This window comes from Sardina pilchardus, chromosome 6 (genome assembly GCF_963854185.1).
Source record: "Sardina pilchardus chromosome 6, fSarPil1.1, whole genome shotgun sequence".
In the NCBI taxonomy this organism is placed as follows: domain Eukaryota; kingdom Metazoa; phylum Chordata; class Actinopteri; order Clupeiformes; family Clupeidae; genus Sardina; species Sardina pilchardus.
The window spans coordinates 6912483-6934982 of NC_084999.1; the positions used below are offsets into that span (position 1 = coordinate 6912483).

At 44.7% G+C, this 22500-nt stretch overlaps 1 protein-coding gene across 1 annotated transcript; it reads left to right on the forward strand.

The window, feature by feature from the left end:
• The first annotated feature begins 16138 nt into the window (after window positions 1-16138).
• pou3f2b (POU class 3 homeobox 2b) lies at window positions 16139-17349 on the forward strand. The gene has a single exon (XM_062537643.1). It carries the CDS (start codon window positions 16139-16141, stop codon window positions 17273-17275), a length of 1137 nt encoding a protein of 378 aa, XP_062393627.1. The 3' UTR covers window positions 17276-17349.
• Window positions 17350-22500: the final 5151 nt, after the last annotated feature.

Here is a 22500-nt window from a genome sequence, read left to right on the forward strand (position 1 = left end):
TATTCATGGAGTCAGCGCCGGTCACTGTCTGCGTGTGTGTGTGTCTGCGTGTCTGCTGTCTGTTGGACTCTTCAGGGAGAGCTGTGTGGACCTCTTCAGGCCACTGAGAAACTCCTCAGCCTCCTGCTCTCTCTCTCTGTCCTTGTGTGTGTGTGTGTGTGTGTGTGTGTGTGTGTGTGTGTGTGTGTGTGTGTGTGTACTGAGTAACTCCTCAGCCGCCTGCTCTCTCTCTCTCTTTCTCAAATCTCTCTGTCCTTCTGTAAGTGTGTGTGTGTGTGTGTGTGTGTGTGTGTACTGAGTAACTCCTCAGCCTCCTGCTCTCTCTCTATCAAATCTCTCTGTCCTTCTGTAAGTGTGTGTGTGTGTGTGTGTGTGTGTGTGTGTGTGTGTACTGAGTAACTCCTCAGCCTCCTGCTCTCTCTCTCTCAAATCTCTCGGTTCTGTCCTTCTGTAAGTGTGTGTGTGTGTGTGTGTGTGTGTGTGTGTGTGTGTGTGTGTGTGTGTGTACTGAGTAACTCCTCAGCCTCCTGCTCTCTCTCTATCAAATCTCTCTGTCCTTCTGTAAGTGTGTGTGTGTGTGTGTGTGTGTGTGTGTGTGTGTGTACTGAGTAACTCCTCAGCCTCCTGCTCTCTCTCTCTCAAATCTCTCGGTTCTGTCCTTCTGTAAGTGTGTGTGTGTGTGTGTGTGTGTGTGTACTGAGTAACTCCTCAGCCTCCTGCTCTCTCTCTCTCAAATCTCTCAGTTCTGTCCTTCTGTAAGTGTGTGTGTGTGTGTGTGTGTGTGTGTGTGTGTGTGTGTGTGTGTGTACTGAGTAACTCCTCAGCCTCCTGCTCTCTCTCTCTCAAATCTCTCGGTTATGTCCTTCTGTAAGTGTGTGTGTGTGTGTGTGTGTGTGTGTGTACTGAGTAACTCCTCAGCCTCCTGCTCTCTCTCTCTCAAATCTCTCGGTTCTGTCCTTCTGTAAGTGTGTGTGTGTGTGTGTGTGTGTGTGTGTGTGTGTGTGTGTGTACTGAGTAACTCCTCAGCCTCCTGCTCTCTCTCTCTCAAATCTCTCGGTTATGTCCTTCTGTAAGTGTGTGTGTGTGTGTGTGTGTGTGTGTGTGTGTGTGTGTGTGTATGTGTGTGTGTGTGTGTGTGTGTGTGTGTGTGTGTGTGTGTGTGTGTGTGTGTGTACTGAGTAACTCCTCAGCCGCCTGCTCTCTCAGGGTGCGTAGTGTCTTGAGTGGACTTGCCCACCTGCTCAATAATCACTGTGCTTTCTTATGCAAGGCTCTCCATCTCTTTCTCTCTCTTTCTCTGTCTCTTTCTGTCTGTTACTCTCTCCCTCCCCTTCTCTCTTTTCTCTGTTTCTCTATCCTTCCATCTGTCTCTATCTCTCTCCTTATCTCTCTTTCTCTTCATATCTCCATGTTGCTTTCTCTCCCTCTCTCTCTCTCTGTCAGTTCCTTCTCTCTCCTCACTCTCTCTCTCTAATCTCTCTGCCTTGCTGCAAGCATGTGTGTGTGTGTGTGTGTGTGTGTGTGTGTGTGTTGTCCAGTTCATGTGGGCTGAGCTAGGTTTAGTGGTGTCACAATGAGAGGAGAGAGGCCGGTGGGCTCTTCAGATTCAGGGGAAGTGTGTGTGTGTGTGTGTGTGTGTGTGTGTGTGTGTGTGTGTGTGTGTGTCCAACTCATGTGGGCCGGTGGGCTCTTAAGGGTCACGGGAATACGTGTCATCTGTAATTACCGCACCACACTTACTGACCTCAGGCATCTCTCTCACTGTGTGTGTGTGTGTGTGTGTGTGTGTGTGTGTGTGTGTATGTGTGTGTGTGTGTGTGGTTAACCCTCCTGGCTGGTGAGAGGCTGTATTAAGAGGTGTGTGATAGAGACACTTAGACCATCTCACTTCACCACCTCAACTCACACACACACACACACACACACACACACACCAGCCCTGTCTCACAGCTACTGTGCCGCAGTTCAAGCTGTTCTTCCATCTGCTGTCTATCCACACACACACACACACACACACACACACAGAGAGAGAGAGAGAGAAAGAGAGAGAGTTGACTTTTAAAAACCCTTTAGTACATCAAGTAAAATAAAAACATTCCATATCAGTGATGCTCCCACAGGCTAAAACCACTTAGATCGTAAACATCAAACCCCCACCTAGACAGAGAGAGAGAGAGAGAGAGGGAGAGAGAGAGGGAGAGAGAGAGAGAGAAAGAGAGCTCCGAGGTAAAACACTGCTGTAAACATGTAAACATGGCTGCACAAAGCTCTGCCTAAACCATACTGCCAGAACCTCGCATTCTGCCCTAGACTGGAAGAGAACCGACATAAAAACTCATAAAGACTGTAGCGATTACTCTACAAGGGACCATAATAGCAGGCCATAGATATGCTGATTAGTGTAATTTGCCATTGCCTTATAATTAGGAGTGAAATACAATTCAGTAAGAAAACATATCAAGCTGTGTTTGTGTGTTTATCGACAGATGATTGATGTATATCTACCTGTGTGTTTATATGTGCGTCTACAATTAAAGTGGAAAACAGTAAGACATATCCAACTGTGTTCTTGTTTGAGTGTGTGTGTGTCTGTGTGTGTGTGTGTGTGTATTATTCTAAGACATAATGTTCCAGGATAATACATCCTATGTCCTGTCCGCTTTCCTTACTCTGGCTGTGTAATTCTTCTAGAAGACTATTCCTGTTGAGATGCTGCTTGAGATGTTTGTTCTAAGAGTGTGTGAATTGCAGTGATTACGAGGCTGTAATTTAACCAGGACAGTGTGTTTAATTGAGTTGTTATTGTGTGACCGCCGTTGCCGGTGGGGGAGCTGTGCCACTGACGTTTTGTTTGTCTGGATAGAGAGGTTTTCATGGCCCCGCTTAAGCACAGCTATCAGAAGGGTATACCTCTCTTGTCTGTGTTAGCAATTCGGCATAATGTGCCTGTGCATGCATGTGTTTTGAGTGTGTGTGTGTGTGTGTGTGTGTTTGTGTGCTTTCCATAACCACACAGCTAGTGTAGTAAATGCACATCTTGTTTTTGTTGGCTTTGATGTTTTGAACGTTTTCTGAATGTTTTCTTTGTTCCCCCCATTTCATTTGGTTTTGTCTTGGTGCATAGACATGATGACAGTGTGTTACATAGCACTTTTGCAGCATTCGTTGCCATACATCGGCATCAGCCAATGAGGGGCAGAGCATCTGTGTAACCGGTGTAATCGCCCTCTTATTGAGTGCCACCACTATGAGAGAACAGGTAGCAGCTCGCGGACTCGTCCCCCTCTCCTGGCCCACGGCTGGCCCACGTCTGGCTTGGACGGGGCCTGGACTGGATTGAAAGCCAGTGTGTTTCTGGGGTGTTTTGTATAAAAACACTCTGATCTTCCCTTCCCCCACTGCGTCTCTGTCTCTGCCTTGCTCTATCTCTCCTTCCCCACCTCCAAGGATCCACCTCTCTCTCTCTCTCTCTCTCTCTCTTTCTCTCTCTCTCTCTCTCTCTCTCTCTCTTTCTCCCTCCATTCTCTCCTCTTCTCTCTCTTCTGAACGGCCTCTTCCTCCTCGTGTCTTCCTCTCAATATCATCACCTGTTTCTGCTCTCTCTCTCCTCTTCCTCATCCTTTCCTCTTTATCTCTCTCTCTACCTCTCCCTCTCTCCTCCTGATCGCTGCATCTTCCTCTCCCCTCCATTCTCTACCTCTCCCTCTCTCCTCTCTCCTCCTGATCTCTGCCTCTTCCTCTCCCCTCCATTCTCTACCTCTGCCACTCTCGCTACTCTCCTGCCCTTTCTCTCTCCCTCCTCTCTCATTTTCCTTCTCTCTCTCTCCTCGCTATTTCTTACCTTCCCTCTCTCCCTCGCTCTCTCTCTCCCTTGTTCTCTCTCTTTCCTCTCGCTATCTCCTACCTTCCCTCTCTCTCTCTATCCCCCCCTCTCTCTCTCCCTCTCTCTCTCTCCTGTCTCTGTGGAGGAGCAATTACCTCTCTCCGTCTGGGAGCAGGCAGGCTGCATGTGTATGGCGATCTGAGCATCATGGTGCTGGTATTGTCTGCTGCAATTTACCAGCCACATCCTCAGATGAATACCCCCCCACACTCACACTCACACACAAACACACACACACACTCACATACACACACACACACACACATACACACACACAATTACACCCTCTCCATTAGCAGCCACCGTGCCACTGCTGTATTTGTGACGCTTGTTGTCTTGCATTTTCTTTTTCTCCTTTTTTCTTCCTTCTGGTCTTGAGAAAAAAGAGAGAGAGAAAGAAAGGAAGAGAAAGAGAAGGGAAAAAAGCAATTAAATGTGAACAAAAACAAGTGAGAATAGAATGGAATGTCTACGTAGAATCTCCTTCCCATTCTTTAGAACTCTTTTTATCTCTTTGTCAATTCTTCTTGTTTCACCGGCACACACACACACACACACACACACAAATACACGCAGAAAAGCACAAACACACACGCAGAAAAGCACACACTCACACACTCTCTCTCACACACACACACACACACACACACACACACACACACACACACACTATTTAGTGCTACCTCACCAGTCCCTTTTCAGAATATCTTTCTTACGACAGGATATAATTCCCTTGAATCAAAGTATGAAAATACCCATGACATTTCTGATCTATTGTCTGTCTCCCCATCTCTCTCTTATCTCTCTCTCTCCCTCTCTCTCCCTCTCTCTCTTGGAAACACATATGCCTGAGCTCCACATGCCCCTCCCCCTCCTCATTTCCCACACATACACAGATGTGAAGGATTCTGTTCCACTTTAGTATCTACTCTCTCTCTCTTTCTCTCACATAAATTCATACACACACGCAGGCACGCACACACACACGTGTATTCATACATACATACATACTCTCTTTCTCTCACACTTTTCTTTCAAACATTTTCTTTCTCTGTAACTCTCCCTTCCTCTCTCTCTCTCTCTCTCTCCCTCTTTCTGTCCCTCTCTCTCTTACACACACACACACACACACACACTCACAGTGCCTGACCTCGCTCTCTTTCACCCCAACAGAGGGCCCCCTTCGCAGCTTCGTTTCCATGGGGACCTCTCAGCCAATCCCGGACAGCATCCCATACCTGCCGGACAGGTCCCCTCCCCAGGCCCTCGTCCAGCTCGCCTCCAAGCTGGAGAGCCAGAGGCGCGTCTCCGTCGACGACATCCCCGCCCTGTTCCCACGCCAACGGAAGGTAGGCGACAGCGACACCCCGCACTGGGGCCCGAGTGATTTACTAATCCAATAAATCACTGGCACTGCCTAATTTCCTATGGATTTCAATTTCCCCTGGACAAATCCGCATTGATCATGCTCAGGTGTGTGTGTGTGTGTGTGTGTGTGTGTGTGTGTGTGTGTAGGTGTAGGTGTGTGTGTGTGTCTGTAGGGCTCACACGTCTGGGCACTGCAAGGACAGGGAGACCCCAGCACAGTCCACTCTGGCCAGAGGCAGAGACCTCAGAGTTGATCTCACTCACACACACACACATGGGCAGTGGATCTCTCGACTGCGCAGCTGGAGTCCTAATTGCTGTCCTAAATGCTGCCCTTAATAGAATAGAATAGAATAGAAACTTTAATTGCCACATTGTGTTGGTGGTATTTTTCCTGGGGAGGGCGGGAGTAGCAGGAGGGGATCAAACGAACGAAATAAATAAATAAATAACAAAGTAAAGTAAAGTAAATAAATAAGTGGAGTTCTTCAGGATCTTCAGGAGTTCAGGAGTCTAATTGCTGAAGGGAAGAAGCTGTTGTAGCAGCGCGTCGTTCCCGTCTTCAGAGATCTACAGTGTCTACAGCGTTAGCGTGGATAGCATCTTCCAGGCTAAAGGCTGCTTCTGTATGTCATGCGTATGTGTGTATGGAGAGAGAGTTAACATTTAAAAACTTTGAATACAGTCAAACGAGGAAAGAGCAAAATGTCCTCTGCTTTCACCTTTCACCTTTTGGTTGTTGGAGATTAATTAAGGAACGTGGTATAACAAAGACACTGTAGTTGCTGTAAAATATCACAGGGTTAAAGAGAAAGGCCTCAACAGCAGCTCAGCTCAGTAGCTTTACTGGCGAAGGTGCCCTGCAGTCCCCAAGCCTGTAGGGGCACTACTGCTCCTTTCTCACTCTGCGAGCTTCCTCTGCCCTTCTATGGTGAATGGGGGGGGGGGGGGGGGGGCACATCTGTGTCTGTCTGTCTGTCTGTGTGTGTTTGTGTGTGTGTGTGTGTGTGTGTGTGTGTGTGTGTGTGTACTAAAATATTTCATGAATGTATGTGTGTCTAGGTTAGTGTGTGTGTGTGTGTGCGCGCGCGCACGCGTGTATGTGTGTGTGTGTGTGTGTGTGTGTGTGTGTGTGTGTGTGTGTGTGTGCGTGCGTGTATGTTTGTATGTATGTGTGTGTGTGTGTGTGTGTGTGTGTGTGTATGTGCGTGTTTGTATATGTGTGTGTGTGTGTGTGTGTACGTGTACGTGTATGCCTGCATTTATCTCTCCGCGGGGATTTCTAGCTCAATCCCTGAGGGGCTTCCTCTCTGGACCCTCCACAGTTACACTGGCAAGCCCTCAGTCCCGACTCACATAGCTGCTCCCCTCAAGAGAAGCGTGAACTCGTGAAAGCAAGGTTGTGATAGGATGCGGTTTGTTAATAATCAGCCAAATTAAATGAGATTAAATAAAGCTAAGCCAGGCCTCTTGGGAGGATCATGAAGGAAGGAATCAAACAGAAGGCAAGTAGAATTCTAGAATTGTAGGATTCTCTTCCTCTCATCACCTGCACAGTTTAGTTCCTGCTCCCCTGTTGGAAGGCATTCTGGCATCTCTGTCTCTAAATCTAGCAAGTTAACAGCAAAGAGACTTGCCTCAGAAACACCAATAGCAACACCACAGCTGGCAGTCATGCGGGGAAAGTAACAAACAAAAGAAACAAATGGTTATGTAAATGTTTTTATAACGTTGCTTTGAGCTGTATCCTTCCCTTCCGCCGAAGTAGAGGTTCACTTACCAGATTAGGAGTGTTTAAGGCCCAGTTATGATGAAAAAAAATGAAGTGTAGCTAGGATGTGTTCTTAAAATGAATGTGTTGAAAACAACATATCTCTGTGTCCAGATAGGGACAACACAGTTTGTGTTATTTCCAACACATTGCTTTTGTTATTTGTTACACAGTATGTTTTGAAAATAACACAGCTTGTGTTGTTTTTTTAACACATCTCTGTGTCCAGATAGGGCCAACACAGTTTGTGTATGCATGACAATATGCATGTAAGTCAGAGCTTCTGCAAGATGTGATCGCACCTTACCTTCAAACACCATGACTAGTAATCTGATCAGTTATGATTCCCTGAAGGACAAGATAAATAAATTAACCTCATTTTATCACTGGGTATTCGGTAGTTTTCTTCCCCGAGCGCAAACAAACTGACGAGGATGTGCATCTGTATTTAAAGTCGCTGCGGTTCAAATCTGAATATTCTATACATAGCAGAAATCGATTTTCTTTTGTCTTAACCCTGAGTTAGTGCTTTAACACTTGCATGCAAACATGCACAGCTGGTATGAACAAATCAGTGCAGACCAAAAATTCTTGCGTACAATGAGATTTAGACATTTTTGAGGCTGCAGTTTGTAGCACAAGAACTGACCTTATCTCCTCCCTCAGAATTACCGCAATGCTCAAAGTTGTCTCACTTGTAGCGTCATGGATCTGAGAAGGTAAACTGCTCACAGTGGAACAGCAAATGTTCCACGCATGCAATCGAAACCATGAAAACCAAGCAGTAAGCATCAACAGATTTGACATTTGTTATTTGAACAGCTGCATACTTTTTGTCTTAAGTATCGTCTAGTTATGTGTTATTTCTATACTTTTACTTCGTATAAAAAACAGGAAATGGCCAAGTGATTTGCAAGGAGTGAACACCTACAGTATTCTTTTCTGTCACTTTTGTCTGTCAGCCCACACAAGTGTCTGTTATTTCCTAACACGGCCCAGCAGAAGGACTTTAACTTGTTTCTGCTCAGGCCATTTGCTGGGTCCACATGGTGCTGGTGTCATAACCGGAGGTTTATTGGTGTTCAGGGCTGCGTTAGTGGCCTACCAGTCAGCCGAGATGGCATCTCTCTCTCTCTCTCTCTCTCTCCCTCTTTCTCTCTCTCCCTCTCTCTCTCTCTCTCTCTCTCCCTGGGATGTTCCCCGGAGGCAGAGTGGTATGGATCGTGCGGGCAAGGAGAAGAAATAAATTGGAAGGAAGGATAAATCGATGGCTGACGGAGAGGCAGACAGACCTCCCAACCCCAGTCCAAACACGGAGCTTTCGTTTTTTAGTTGCGTTGGTTTTTTTTTTCCTTCTCCGCGGGCTTTGTTGGTTTTAGTATGCGGGTGTGAGAACAGAAACTCAGAAAAGACTTGGCCTACAAATGATGTCCTTTGTCTGATCTGTTATGGGAGTGGAGAGTGTTTGTGTGTGTGTGTGTGGGGGGGGGGGGGGTCGGTCCTCGTCCATCCTGGGGTAGTGCTGGGGGACAGGGGCAGGGGACGAGGCCAGCGTGGGGGAGGGGTGAGAGAGAGAGAGGGGGGGGGGACGCACACAGGAGAAGAGAGAGTTCCAGAGGGGAATCAGCTCCTCTGATGGGCTGAAGTGGGGAAATATTTAATGTTCTTTCTCTGGAGGAGGAGTAGGAGGTGTGTGTGTGTGTGTGTACATATGAGTTTGTGTGTTTAGTGTTGTGTAAATGTCTATGTATCCTTGTGTTGACTGACACTGTGCACACACGTGTGTGTGTGTGTGTGTGTGTGTGTGTTTTATGCTTTTGTAGCATGCATAAATGTTTGCATGTTATCTCCACCAAACATAAACACGTTTCCTGGGTAACGTTTGCCCTACCCCCAGGCCTTCCAGGCACAGCCCCTGCCCCACTCACCCCAGCACATAGAGGGCACTGATGGGTCAGCCTCTGACTACCAGGAGATGATGTGGAACAAGCTGAGCAGATCCGTCAAGCGCACCCCACCCTCGCCACAGATTCCTCTCAGGTAGGCAACGCTCTCTCACTGTTTTACTGTTTCTGTCTCTTCGCACTGTGTGTGAATTACGGTATGCATATGGAAAAAAAGACAGAAAGTAAATGCACTATATATTAAATGAAAGCACCTACAAGGTCACCACGTGAACTTGCAGCGAGCGTGTACACACTAATAAAAAATCTACCTTCTCTGTAAATTAAATAAAAGGACACATAAGTGTAGAGATATGGTTTCTCTTGATGTTATTGATTATGTTGTCCTTGCAAAGTCAAACATGTGGTGTGGACGCATGTGGAAGTGTGCGGTGCTGGGATGGTTGGTGATGCTGTCAGACCTTGGGCTGATTTCTCTGGGGAGCGTTGTTCAGCTCCAGTCTCCAGCCCAGAAGGCTTTACAGACCCTGAGGGGAGAGGGATGTCTGCGAATTTGAATTGCTACTTTTGGTTGCTGGACTGGTTAAATTAGCGTGTTTGGAGATGTGAAACATTGCTCCAAAAAAAAAAAAAAAAAAATAGAAATGAAAAATAAATCCAACTGTGGTTTTGGAAATATGAAATGAAAATCCAACCCTCTAAGGACCTTGGCAGTGCTACCGTGGAGGTGAGAGCTGCTAATTAAGAAGGTGACGGTCCGGTTCTCAAGCCCTCCTCTTCTCACCTGAGTCACAGGAAACACTTCAAGTTTTACTTTAAGATGGTCATATTTCATATTTTTAAAAGACTACACTCTGGCTCAAATGCAACAAACTACTCTCCACTATCCTGTGTGCTCACCCAGTGAGTTTGCTAAAAAAAAAAAAAAAAAAAACTCTAGTGGTTGCAGACAATTCTGTTTCCGTAAATTGGAGAAGTGTAAGTGCCTGGACAGAGTCCTAAACTATTCTGACAGCTTGTACTTTCCCTGTTCTTCAGGGCTCCATTTTTCAGTTCTAGCCAGTGTCTCTGGGCCCTATTTTAGCAATCTAAACGGATAGTCTGAAAGCGTGAGGTGTAAGTGCGTTTAGGATGTGTCTGAATCCACTTTAGCTATTTTGACCGTGGGACAAATGGTCTCCAGCATCAGGCGCATGGTTCAAAATGGCTGTACTTAAGTTAAGTTTCTTCATTAATCATGACTGTGTTTGGGGCATAAGATATCATTATTCAAATAGAGTGAACACTCCCAACAACACTCCCATGGGTGCTCATATGAACGTAGGTTGATTTACTGTTAAGACAACGTACCGCCCCAGCGGCATAATGATGACTTTGGTCAGAAAAAGCGTTGGTCACTAACTAGCTAAGTCACCTGGTGCTGCAAATGCTCTGGCCATAAGATGGGTCCATAGTGGCCATAAGATAGGCTCCTCAGTGTTGCGCAAGAACAGACTGCTGCTGATGTTGACGGGGCAGTGTGGTCTATTTGAAAGAGAGCGATTGACACTGTCTTCAGAATCATAACATACATGTGTGTGATCATGTGTGAATGGACTCCAATGTACTGTATGTTACTTACAAATTAATGTAGTTTGCGAAGTCACTGCTGAAACAAATTTCTGTTTGTGGAGGAAATTCGCTTTGCCACACGCATCATTTGCATTTGTTCCATTCCCAACCACATACAGTATGAAAACAACCTCTCCACAACTTCTCCACAACCTCTCCACAACCTCTCCACAACTTCTCTATGGTTTTCCATATGTGTCCTTAATCACAAATTATTCTAGGAGATTATTTGCCCCCCCCCCCCCCCCCACTGCTTACTTCTTACTTACTTCCTCCCACTGTTAGTTTCTCACTCCTCTCTGACTCCTCTCTCTCTCCCTCTCTCTTTTTCTAAAGGAGACAGAAGAGGACACTGCGCACAGGTTCCTGAGGACTGTGTGTGTGAGAGCAGAGATGTCCGGAGGTGCCCCTCCCCGTCATCCCTCCAGGTTATCTTTGCCCCAGTAGAGGGGCAGGTTCCTCACAGCGCCACCACTGGGCACAGAGGTGCACTGCACCAGAAAAACCTCAGCTACCAGGGTCACTTCAATAACCTGGGTCACCTTAGTAACATCAATCAAGACTGATCAGGGCCAAGTCTGTGCAGTCAACACAGGACAAGAGCAGAGACTATGGAAGCACTCCACAACTCCTCTTCCGGATCTCTCTCTCTCTCTCTCTCTCTGTTCTTTCACCTGTTCTCTCTCTCACTTTCTCCATCCCTCTTGTTCTCTCCCTCTTCCTCTCCTCTAACTCTATCATTATAAACCTCTGTCATTCTACACCTTCATTACACAATATTGATGAAAGGGACCATCTTTTAAAATGTCTTATTCACTGGAAGTGCCAAAACATTATTTCAAATTATTAAATGGGAATAGAATTCACTGGCCCAGAAAGATTAATTTTGATTTCTACCTACATTTGTAGGCTACATGAGTGTTCAACAATTCCCAATACATATTGTAATGTGAAAATGTGTCTAGTTTTTTTTCTGTCCTCCCGCTCCACTGCCGTCATAGGACATCTCACCTAAAAAAATCATATAACAGAATGTGTGAAATATGCTATCTTTAAAGTGGATGATCTATCTGGATCTATGCTAGTGACAGCAGACCTCTAGTGATTCACCAGATGAAGGCGGAAGTTTGCGTTCTCGCCGTATTCTCCCACCACGTGCGGTGGAGGTGGAGTACCTCTGCCGTATCGACGCCACAATATTGATGTTTCAATTAGAACACCGTTACATACCGCAGCAGCCTCGTAACACGGCGCGTCTCCAACCATCTGTTCGGCTTCCGCGATTGAGGAAAGAGGCACGTGGGGCTAATGGAGCCGCACATGAGAGATGGGCCCGCTGCCTCGCGCGCACACACGTCGCCATGCAGAGGAGGTGGGGGGTGGGGTTCATCCCTGATTTCGATACTCACATCACAGCCGTTATATTTGCAAGGACACGCGTCAACCAACTAATGCTGAGGAGCCCCGGTGTCGTATCAAAACATATGTATGGAAATTTGTGCTAAGCCACCAAAGTAGGAAGATGTTTTAATATAAAAAAATATATATGGTGCCAGGTTTCCGCACTAGGGCGATGTGATGTGAAAATAATATCACGCATTATGTTTGGCATTATTGGCCGCTAAACATAGAATCAGAGCCACAGTCCTTTGGATTAAGGCGTTAATCTGTTGATGCCATTAAGCGTCGGTGCAGGTGTTTGTGTGCCAGTTTTGAAGTAATCTGCATTAAACGCTTCTGGGGAATCGGGAGTGAAACGGCTGGAAATAAAGCCAAAAGTGGTCTTTGAAAACATAATCACTTGCACTGCAAACGACCTGTTGGGGGGTTTCAATGGCGAGGGATTGCCAAGGCCTACTTCACGTCTACTTCTAGGAGTCCAGGAGGTTAGTGGGTCAAACCGTGCCCACGCCGGTGTAGAGTGTCCATGTCCAGCCAAGAGGCGAATATGGCCAGGGTTATTTGTCTTGGCAATAGCGGCAGAACCAAAACCGTAATTTAAAGGGAAGCATGTTAAGTCTCCCTTTTTTCATCTGGGTGGTCTTTTCATCTTCTCCCACAGAAGGAGAATACACCAGCCCGTACAATGGACACAAACAATCAGCCGCCAACATTCAGAGGAGTGCAAATTTAACGAAGTCTTTGTACCGACTAATTGCATTGGAATACCATTCGGAGTGAGAGGCCTCTTTGGCTCGGACTATGGGGATAGCCCCTTCAAAAGAGCCCTTCTCTCTCTCAACTCACACACTAGCCTATACCCTTACGCCCACCCCGTTCCTCTCTCTCTCTCTCTCTCTCTCCCTCTCTCTCTCTCTCTCACACACACACACACACACACACACAATGTTGATATTTAGCCAAGATTTCCACTAATGTTTTCGGCATTTCGATCTCTCCATATTTTAAGTCATGCTGGACCAAGTGGTAAGTTAGGTTACAGCTCCACCCCAAACTCGCATACAAACAAACCAGGCCTTTGTGAGTTCCACGGTGGCCCATCTATCCGTGGTCGGCTATAAAGCTGTGTAGGATTAGATATCGCATCCCACGGTTTTGTCAGTACTTAAACCATGCCTTTATAAAATGTAATTAATTATTTTCATCAGTATTTGAACATGACCGGATTCTCGCGAGTATATCCACAGAGGGAACACGTTGATGTATGAGGAGACAGTTACCTAATTAGACCATAAAAAATGGAATCTCTACAGCATGCGGGTCATATAATTACTGTTAATTTAACGCTCAGATTCTCCGTCATTAATTTTTATTCCCTTAAACGTAGTTTGGCAGCGCTTCCTGGAGCTCAGAAATAGATTTTACTGTATGAGAAAGCGCACTGGCCCCTCCGAACGAATTACCACAGAGTCGGCAGTCCAAATAACAAGCCTCGCATCATTTATGCGTTGTTAAGCCATGTAATTGAACGACCCATAGTTTGCATATTACGCCATTAAAGTAATGTGCTTTGGTTTTCTCCCAACACGACTATTTAAGCCTCTGTGGCAATGTGGTAATTCTCCGAATTACCACCCTAATTGCCACAAATGTTCTTTTGATTTGGATGATTTCACTGTTACACCACAATGATGATCATCATTAGAAGAATACATTTCCTGATCTGAACAATGTCTTCAAACTTTATCTGCCCCAGTTTAAATGCGAGCGACCAGGCTAATGGACAGCCACCACGTGATTTGATATTTTCTCCGCCTATTTTCGCACGGAGTTCTCTCTCAGTCTACTTGCTTGCAACTACAACTGCCCACACGTTCTTAATGGATAGCTATAGCTTGTTGACATGCAGGATGAAGTTGTAAACTCCAGGCTAGGATTTAAACCAACTGGTCAGCTTGCATTTTTCCATTTCTCCAAATTAACTCGTTTTGCATAATTTGAGTTGTTTGATAAATATACCAGTTACAACATTCAAATTTGGCAAGTTTAATAGCCTAGTGCATGGCAGTTCGTGTGAACGACGTGCCTAATGCCAACAACAGCTTCAGTGGACTGAGCAGAATGAGCACCGTGGCTTTGAGTTTGCAATAGAATTTCCTTCGGGTGAAATAGGCAGAAAGCTAGGCCTGTCAAACTATTCTACAGGTTGGGCGTTATTCTTAAAATTATGCCAGACTCCTATCTATTATTGCGCAGGCTATTACTGGTAGATTGCTTATAGTAGCCTATAGGGCTGCTCGGCTATAGTGTCAAAGGGGATAGTCTCTCCCTCTCTCCCGTTCAGTCTCTTTCACCCACTCAGTTTCTCTTTTGTCCCGTCAGTGAGCCGCTCTAAATGGGCCTTTAGACATAAGAAGTGGGGGCGAAAGTAGGTGTGACGTGAGCCCTGTTGTTTCCTTTACTCTTCTCTATGGCAACGGTCGGCGGCGAGGGAAAATGTCCTCCCTTTGGACAATGTCAGATCCTTTGCACACTCAGAGGGGGGGGACAGCTGGGCCGATTCTGACACCTGCGCACTCCACAATGGGTTTGGAGCGTCAGGCAATGAGCCGCTCGCGCCCATATCCCCCTCACTCCATGCCAATCACAATGTAAGTGGGCCGAGCTAAATCTTTTAAACTGACATAAGACTGACGCTTGTATTAGCCTATGCTTTAATAGTTTTAGAAGGGAAAAAATAAATGATTACCCAAAAGAATGTTGGTCTCACTTCAGAAAAAAAACCCACTGCCATTAAAGCAACATTGAGAACGTAGTTTTTAAATTGCAGTGTAAGTTACACAATGCTGCATTGTAGGCCTAAATAAGAATCCAGAACTATTCCAGTAACATTTACGCATGGGTAAAAACTAAACCAGACATTCACGATATGTAACATAACACTTATGGCAAGCTCACTTTATATGAAGTTGATATTAACACGCTGATAAAAGTTATCTGAGGGTCACCATAGTGACAGACTATGTCCATTTGTGCATTTAAAAATGTAATCAGCGATACAATTTGTAGCCTTAACATTCCAACTACAGATCGCAACAATCTAAGCGGAATAGACACTTTTACTCAAGATTGTATATCCCTCCGCATCACACAACTATTCGACATCAGTAATGACATCATCCACAGGCAGTGAAGGGGGGCTCTAGTGCTCAAATGGTTCACTACTTAAAGAAGAGTGTCCAACTTCAGTCTAGAAAAATAAGACCTATTATATGAACAAACAATGAATGATTAGCCTACATTTTTCATGTTTTGAAAGCTGATGTATGCCAACACAATGATTTGTCATAAATACTTTTTTAAAATCACAATTCGATATTTTAACAATATTATTATAATTATTATTTTGGTTAAAAAATAATTCTTAAAAAGCTTTTGGCTGAAATTAAATGTTTGATGGCCATGGCAAAATTACGCATTAATGTCTATCGGTGTTTTTACTCGTATATTATATATTATCCAGCGACTTCCCGGATTCAGAGACAGTTATAATCTACGGGATCTGGACACAACAGAATTCAACTCACTGCAGCAAACTGAGTTAAATAGGCTACAAAGAGGTTTGAAACAAAGTTTTGGCAGACTACATTACGAATGGAACTTGCATACTTTTGTCTTTGGAAATAAACAAAGTTTTTAGTTACACACACACAAATATATATCTAAATATTTATTATATCATTTTTTGAACATCAGCATGGTAACTTATAATTATACATGCTTAAATATAACATCTGTATCCTGATGAACTAACACACCAAATTCTGCGCTATTATTTAAATGTTAAAAACAAGCCTCTTTTCTCACAGTTTGTCTGAGAGAATAACCTGTGTTGGTCCTCGCTCCGTTGCCGTGCCCCTTTCAGTGTCTCACGTTTCAGAGGTGCCGCAGAACTCATAGCTCCGTTGGAAGAAGGGGGTAGTGTTTGTTAAGGCCCACAGCTGGCCAATGAGCTCGGCGCTGTGAGGAGAGAACACGTCCGTCAACCCCTCTCACCCAATGGAGGTCGCCCGGGGGCGGAGCCCAGGTGCGCGCCGCTGTGTCCACTTGGCAAAGCGCCTGGGAGACGCCTGTGGCAAAAGAGTAACTGTCAAATGCAAGGTTTCTGTAATAAGAGCGATCAGTCCGGCTCCGAGAGTCATGGCGACCACAGCATCCAATCATTACAACATTCTCACCTCCAGCGCCTCGATTGTGCACTCGGAGTCCGGGAGTATGCAGCAAGCCACGGCGTACAGGGACGCGCAAACCCTGTTGCAAACTGACTACTCACTGCAGAGCAACAGTCACCCGCTCAGCCACGCGCACCAGTGGATCACGGCGCTGTCGCACGGAGAAGGGGCTCCGTGGTCGACCAGTCCGCTCGGCGAGCAGGACATTAAACCCGCGGTGCAGACCACTAGGGACGAGATGCACAACTCCAGCAATCTCCAGCATCAGTCGCGGCCGCCCCATCTGGTCCACCAGACGCACGCGAATCACCACGACGCCAGGGCATGGAGAACGACCACGGCGGCGCACATACCGAGCATGGCAACATCCAACGGACAGAGCCTCATCTACTCGCAGCCGGGATTCAACGTCAATGGACTAATCCCGGGGAGCGGACAGGGGATGCATCATCACAACATGCGCGACGCACACGAGGACCACCACAGCCCGCACCTCAGCGACCACGGCCACCAGCCGTCCCAGCACCAGCAGCACCAGCACCAGAGCCACCACGACCACTCGGACGAGGACACGCCGACCTCCGACGACTTGGAGCAGTTCGCCAAGCAGTTCAAGCAGCGGAGGATCAAGCTGGGCTTCACGCAGGCAGACGTAGGACTCGCTTTGGGAACGCTCTATGGAAATGTGTTTTCCCAGACCACGATATGTCGGTTTGAGGCCCTGCAACTAAGCTTCAAAAACATGTGTAAGCTCAAGCCTTTGTTGAACAAGTGGTTGGAGGAGGCCGATTCCACCTCGGGGAGCCCCACGAGCTTAGACAAAATCGCAGCACAGGGAAGGAAGAGGAAAAAGCGAACCTCGATCGAGGTAACGGTCAAGGGTGCTTTGGAGAGTCATTTCTTGAAGTGCCCCAAACCAGCAGCATCTGAAATAGTTTCGTTGGCGGACAGTCTGCAGCTGGAGAAGGAGGTAGTAAGGGTTTGGTTTTGTAACAGAAGACAGAAAGAGAAGAGGATGACTCCTCCTGGAGGACAGATCCCTGGAACCGAGGATGTGTACGGGGACACACCACCGCACCGTGGGGTACAGACACCGGTACAATGAACAAAGGAGGATCACTCTCGCTTTTTTTCCTGACTGTCTCGGTTTTTATTTATACCTGAAAATGTCCAGTCCGGCACGGAACTATCCAGAGGATAGCAGGTGTCTAGGAGGGAGCACACGTTAGCCTATCAGCCCTTAACAATATCAACAGCGCGCATAGCGTTAGCGAAAGGGAAGGTGGGTTTTCCTCAAGAGCAAGGGGGCGAATGTTTTTGTAAAAATATACCCAGCACTGTGACATCGCAGTTTCTAGGTGTAAACCTTTTTTTGTGATGGGGAGAGCCGTCAAAGTGGAAAGTATCATTTTTAGAGCGTACATTGTGGTCCATCTACTGCCTATACTGTTTACACATTTGACTTTTGTAGTGTATGCATACGGCTGCATTATCATTGCATTGTTTTGTACAGGACTGCTTGTCCTACGTGAAAAGTGTCAAGAGCTGCTGCATTCGATATCAGAACGCCATTTTGACAGCTGCTGAGAGGAACTGGAGTTGAGCATCAGGCGTAGGTTTTCACTCAATCAGTCGTCAACATTAGTGATCTTGAGTAGGCCTACAAACGCTCAGATATGAGGGGCTTTGAGACAGAAAATTATTATTGACATCATCATTATTATTACTATTATTATTATTATTACTATGATTATTATCATTAGCTGGAACACAGTAGGCCCATGAGGTCATACTCTGCAGATCATAGATTACAATATGGCAGATGCTTAGATTCGGTTCAAATGAGAAGGAATCATTTAAGACCTAAGTCATGCAGTTGCAAATATCAACCCTTTTTCAGTTGTCTGATATGAGTTCACGCGCTTCTTAAAACACAAAGGCTGCCACCGCCAAGCTCTGCGCCACGCGCCAGCGGTTCGCGGACAGGTCACGGAAGGGCTACGTGGCGACGGAAATCTGACACTTCCCTCAAGCGACAAAATATTACCGCATAGATGTTCCTGAACAGCAGAACATAGATCAAGTTTGTAAATATTGTATAATTTAAACAGACATGGCTTCGTTATTTCTCACTGGGGCACTTTTTTTCTTTAAATGATTTAAAAACAAAACAGGTTTTAGCTGTTCGATTATTTTTTTATTCAAATTGATTTGACATAATTTTGTATTGGGCTCTAGTACATTCTATTTTTTATTTATAGTAAATTGTAGCGACAATATTGCTCGTTATTTGTAGTGTGTTACAGTTGCTTCTTGGCTACATTTGCTTTAATTTCATCTTTAATTATTTTCCAGTGGCTTCGTACACCCAGCACTATCTTGCCAAACCAACTCAATTTTGTTCGATTCTTTCCTTTAAAATTAATTGGCAAAATGTTCTTCAGCTCCTGACTTGCAGACATTTTTTTTTCTCTGCAACAGATTTTTAATTTATTTTGTAGATTATGTTTTTATTCTCTCTCTCTCTCTCTCTCTCTCTCTCTTTTCAAATGGAAAGATATTTAAAAGCATTTTATATTTACGTCTGAACTAGAAAGCATATTATATGAAATGTTGGCACCAACTATTATTATTATTATTATTATTATTATTATTATGACACCATTCAAAGCCATGTTTAGGTCTTTATTTCAGTAAAGTGGAGATTTGGCGGAGTTCAGGCTACTGTTCGTTTCTGTTAGCGCTGTGCTGAAGGTGAGGTGCAGTATGAATGCAGAATAAGGTGTATTTCCATAAACATTCTTCAGTCCGTAATACGTGCTGATTGATATAGTAGGGGGAGGCCAGGGCTCATCCATTTCATCATACGGACTGTATAGCCTGCAGTCACCGCTAAGGCCTATGTATATATGTCTTTGAAACCTCTCAAATATTATTTCCCCTCATTTTACCTTTATAATTTGATTATTTTATTGAGGCGCTACCCAGGGACGTGTGTTTTCTATCTCTGTTTTCTTAATTTGTTTGATTACATCTTCATCTTCAGTGGTCTGCTGAGTGCTACTCTTTTCTTTAAAAGAAAACAAAGGTGGACGTAAACGCAGATTATTTTTCTCCATAGCTTAATCAATCAAGCCTATTATGAACTGAAAACAAATTGTGGGATGTATTTATTTGTTTTGTTTGCTTTTTTGTCATAGTCTATCAAACTCTGGTCTGAATGAACCTGTGTGGTAGGTAAAATAAAAAGCGCAGAGGGTGTGATAGAAATATGTTCAAGTAATATTTCATCACTGGATAATGAGTGAACAAAAGACTTGCACATTTGAAAATATTTGAATTATTAAATAACTTTTTTTCTTGATACCAGACGTCTAATTCATTATTTTATTCTTGTTAGTTTAAGCGCACCATGTATATAGCCTAATTATCGGAGTAGCCTATCAAGTGCAAAATCAAGATAAGATTGCCAGCATACCAATAGAGGCATTCTACATCTCAAGATGGTGATTAGTAGGCTTTCTTTGAACCGCAACAAAAGGCTATCCCGCTTGCATGCATTTCGGCGCTGTCTGTATGGCTGTTTTGGTTTCAGTCACATTTGAGTGACAATCTTGGGTCAGACGAGGGCAAATGATCCCGAACTACGTGTCCAGCGTCCTGACGTATACTGCTGTTCTCGGGCCTACATCAGTCCATTTCTTTTTAGGAGTATGAACAGTCAATGTGCGCTTGTATGTTTTGTTGACGCTATACGCAGTGTTTATTGGCGTCATTAGTGTGGCCTTGTTGTTTAACTTGGGTCTCATGTTTAGCATGTTCAACAGGTCCATTGGATTGCAGTATTGATACAGAACTCAAGTGTGGAAGAGGGTCAAATGGCCTAATCAATTCATTTTAGCTGTTCAGGCAAAAACGAGACAAAAGTGCCCTCTAACGGCCATTTTGGTCTCCTGTCCATGTTAGCCATATTTTTTAACCCAACATCGTGATGATCCTTGGGGTTCTTTCTGTGTCCAAGTGTATGTTAGATGGGCTATGGGTCGCTATGGCTGGAAGAAATGTATTTTGGGGCCAACATAAACTATATAAGCAATATATGAGTATGGGTGCACTGGCAGACAGTGCGTAACACTCGTCAGTTAGGAAACGCGTGTTTGTGTTAGCAGGTGCTGTACGCCTTGGCAGAGATGTCGGTCAGCAAGATGCTGGCCTGGCGTGCGCGTGATGCATGTGTGAGCTGGCCTACTGTCATCGATCGATGCTACCCCAAACTTCATTCTAAGAGGCAGCCTCTTACATAAAAAAAAAAAAAAAGGTGTCATTGCCACAGAGCAATTTTGATCTTTGCAGGCAGAATGGGAAGAAATCATTTGAATCAATATATAATGTTTGTGTAACAAAATACAAAATGTTATAAAAGGTTTTAGGCTTTCTAAAGGCTATAGCTTTTAAGATAAATACATTCAACACAAAGTTCTCTCTGGTAGCTCAAAACACACACATACCTAAAAATACATGTGCTTCCAAAAAATACTACAATCTACAGTATATGAAAACTATAGGTCTAAAACTGTTTGGATACATCTGAATACAATCTAGATACATTGTTAATTCAAATGCAGATGTGCTATCCTTGCCAGGCAGGATCCAAAAGTAAACTCCGCTGTGTCCTCAGCAGTCAATAAAAATATAGGCCTACTTAAATATACTGTATATATAAACAATATATAAATATAGTTATTTTATACACATATATTTTACACACACACACACACACACAAACACACACACACACACACACACACACTATTATGAGTATTTGTGCAAGCCAAGTTAATTATTGCACACTGAAAAAAACATATATTTTGATATCATCACATGTTTACCGGTCAAAATGGCAGTGAAGTTTTACCTTTAAGTTGAATGCATTTATTTAGCAGATACTGTTTATCACAGATATCTTTAAATATGAAAATGGAACGTCACAAGCTGCAAGTTCTCTCTCTCTTTCTCTCTCTCTCTATCTCTCTCTCTCTTTCTATGCAATTCTTACAACAAATGTGTATTGACACAGTGCTGATGCTGACACAAAGTGATACTTCTGAAATGTCACAAACAGTTTCATCTCATCAATTAGGAACAAGCTGCGGGAAACTGAAAACACCTCAGTTGATTTCAGCACTTACAAAAAATGATGTTTGTATAATGTTTCCTATATAGGCTCACTAATGTATAAGAGAGGAAATAAGAGAAAAGTGTATGTTATTAAGATAAAAATGTGTAAAACGTTTGGACAGTGTCTCCACCACCAAAGGCATAACCTTTGTGGTTAGTAAGCCGGCAGGCATGGCACTTGGCAGCGGGGGGGTCGAGTGGGGGGGATTAATGTCGGCTGATGACCGCTCCAGTTCATTTGGTCTGATCAGCACACCCTTGTCACCCATCACCATCCCTGAAGATGAAAGAGCCATGTCATCTCTATCAATGCAACAGCCGTAATGAGTGAGAAAATCGATGGCGGTAATGGCGAAGGTCAACAGAGGACTTTACCCGCCCACATTTAGAGCGCAATCGATTCACCTAGAGATCAGGCGCAATTCGGAAGATGAGAAATACACAACGTCTCATCCTTTTAGATGAGTTAGATAGTAAACAAACAGTCAGCTATGTTCGGCAAATGTGTATGTAACAATAGGAGGCTTGTGTGAGTGTGTGTGTACCTGAGTACCTGTGTTTGTGTTTGAATTTGTGTGACCTTACATGACTGGTGTTTGCATTTGTGTACACATGTATCTCCTGTCTATGGAAGTGTGTGTGTGTGTGTGTGGCTGAGGCTGGATGAACTCGGATTGCATTAGGGGGAATATAACTGTCACCTCTCATTTCCCAGAGAAGTGCCACTGGCCCCGCTCTTATGAGTGAACTAGGCCACTCGGACAGTAGTTGAGTATGAAGAGCTTGTTACTCTCGTCAGATCATTTAACTCTTAGTGTGTTAAAATCAACTCTTTAAGAGTTTTTGGAATTTGACATTCGATTTGTACTGTAGAGATTTCACCTTTCGCAATTGTCACCGCGTGGCTCCAGTAAGCTACAACAGCTCTCAGTTTTCTCAGCGGTGTTGCTTCTGACAGTTTCCTCTGCCTGTGTAGTTATCACTCACAAGCGACACATTACTGGTCTCACCGGCCGGCGGTATTTATAGAGCGACCTGACAGTGGCGTCTCATCGCCAAGCCTGACGCGTGTTGCTGTGTCACTTGGGTAAGGGAACTGAGGAGCCTATACCACTCTTTTCAGAGGGCATCTCAAGACTGCAACTTGGCATC

Bases quoted from the DNA above. Each gene is read 5' to 3' on its own strand.
- pou3f2b (XM_062537643.1), top strand. From the start codon at position 16,139: ATGGCGACCACAGCATCCAATCATTACAACATTCTCACCTCCAGCGCC.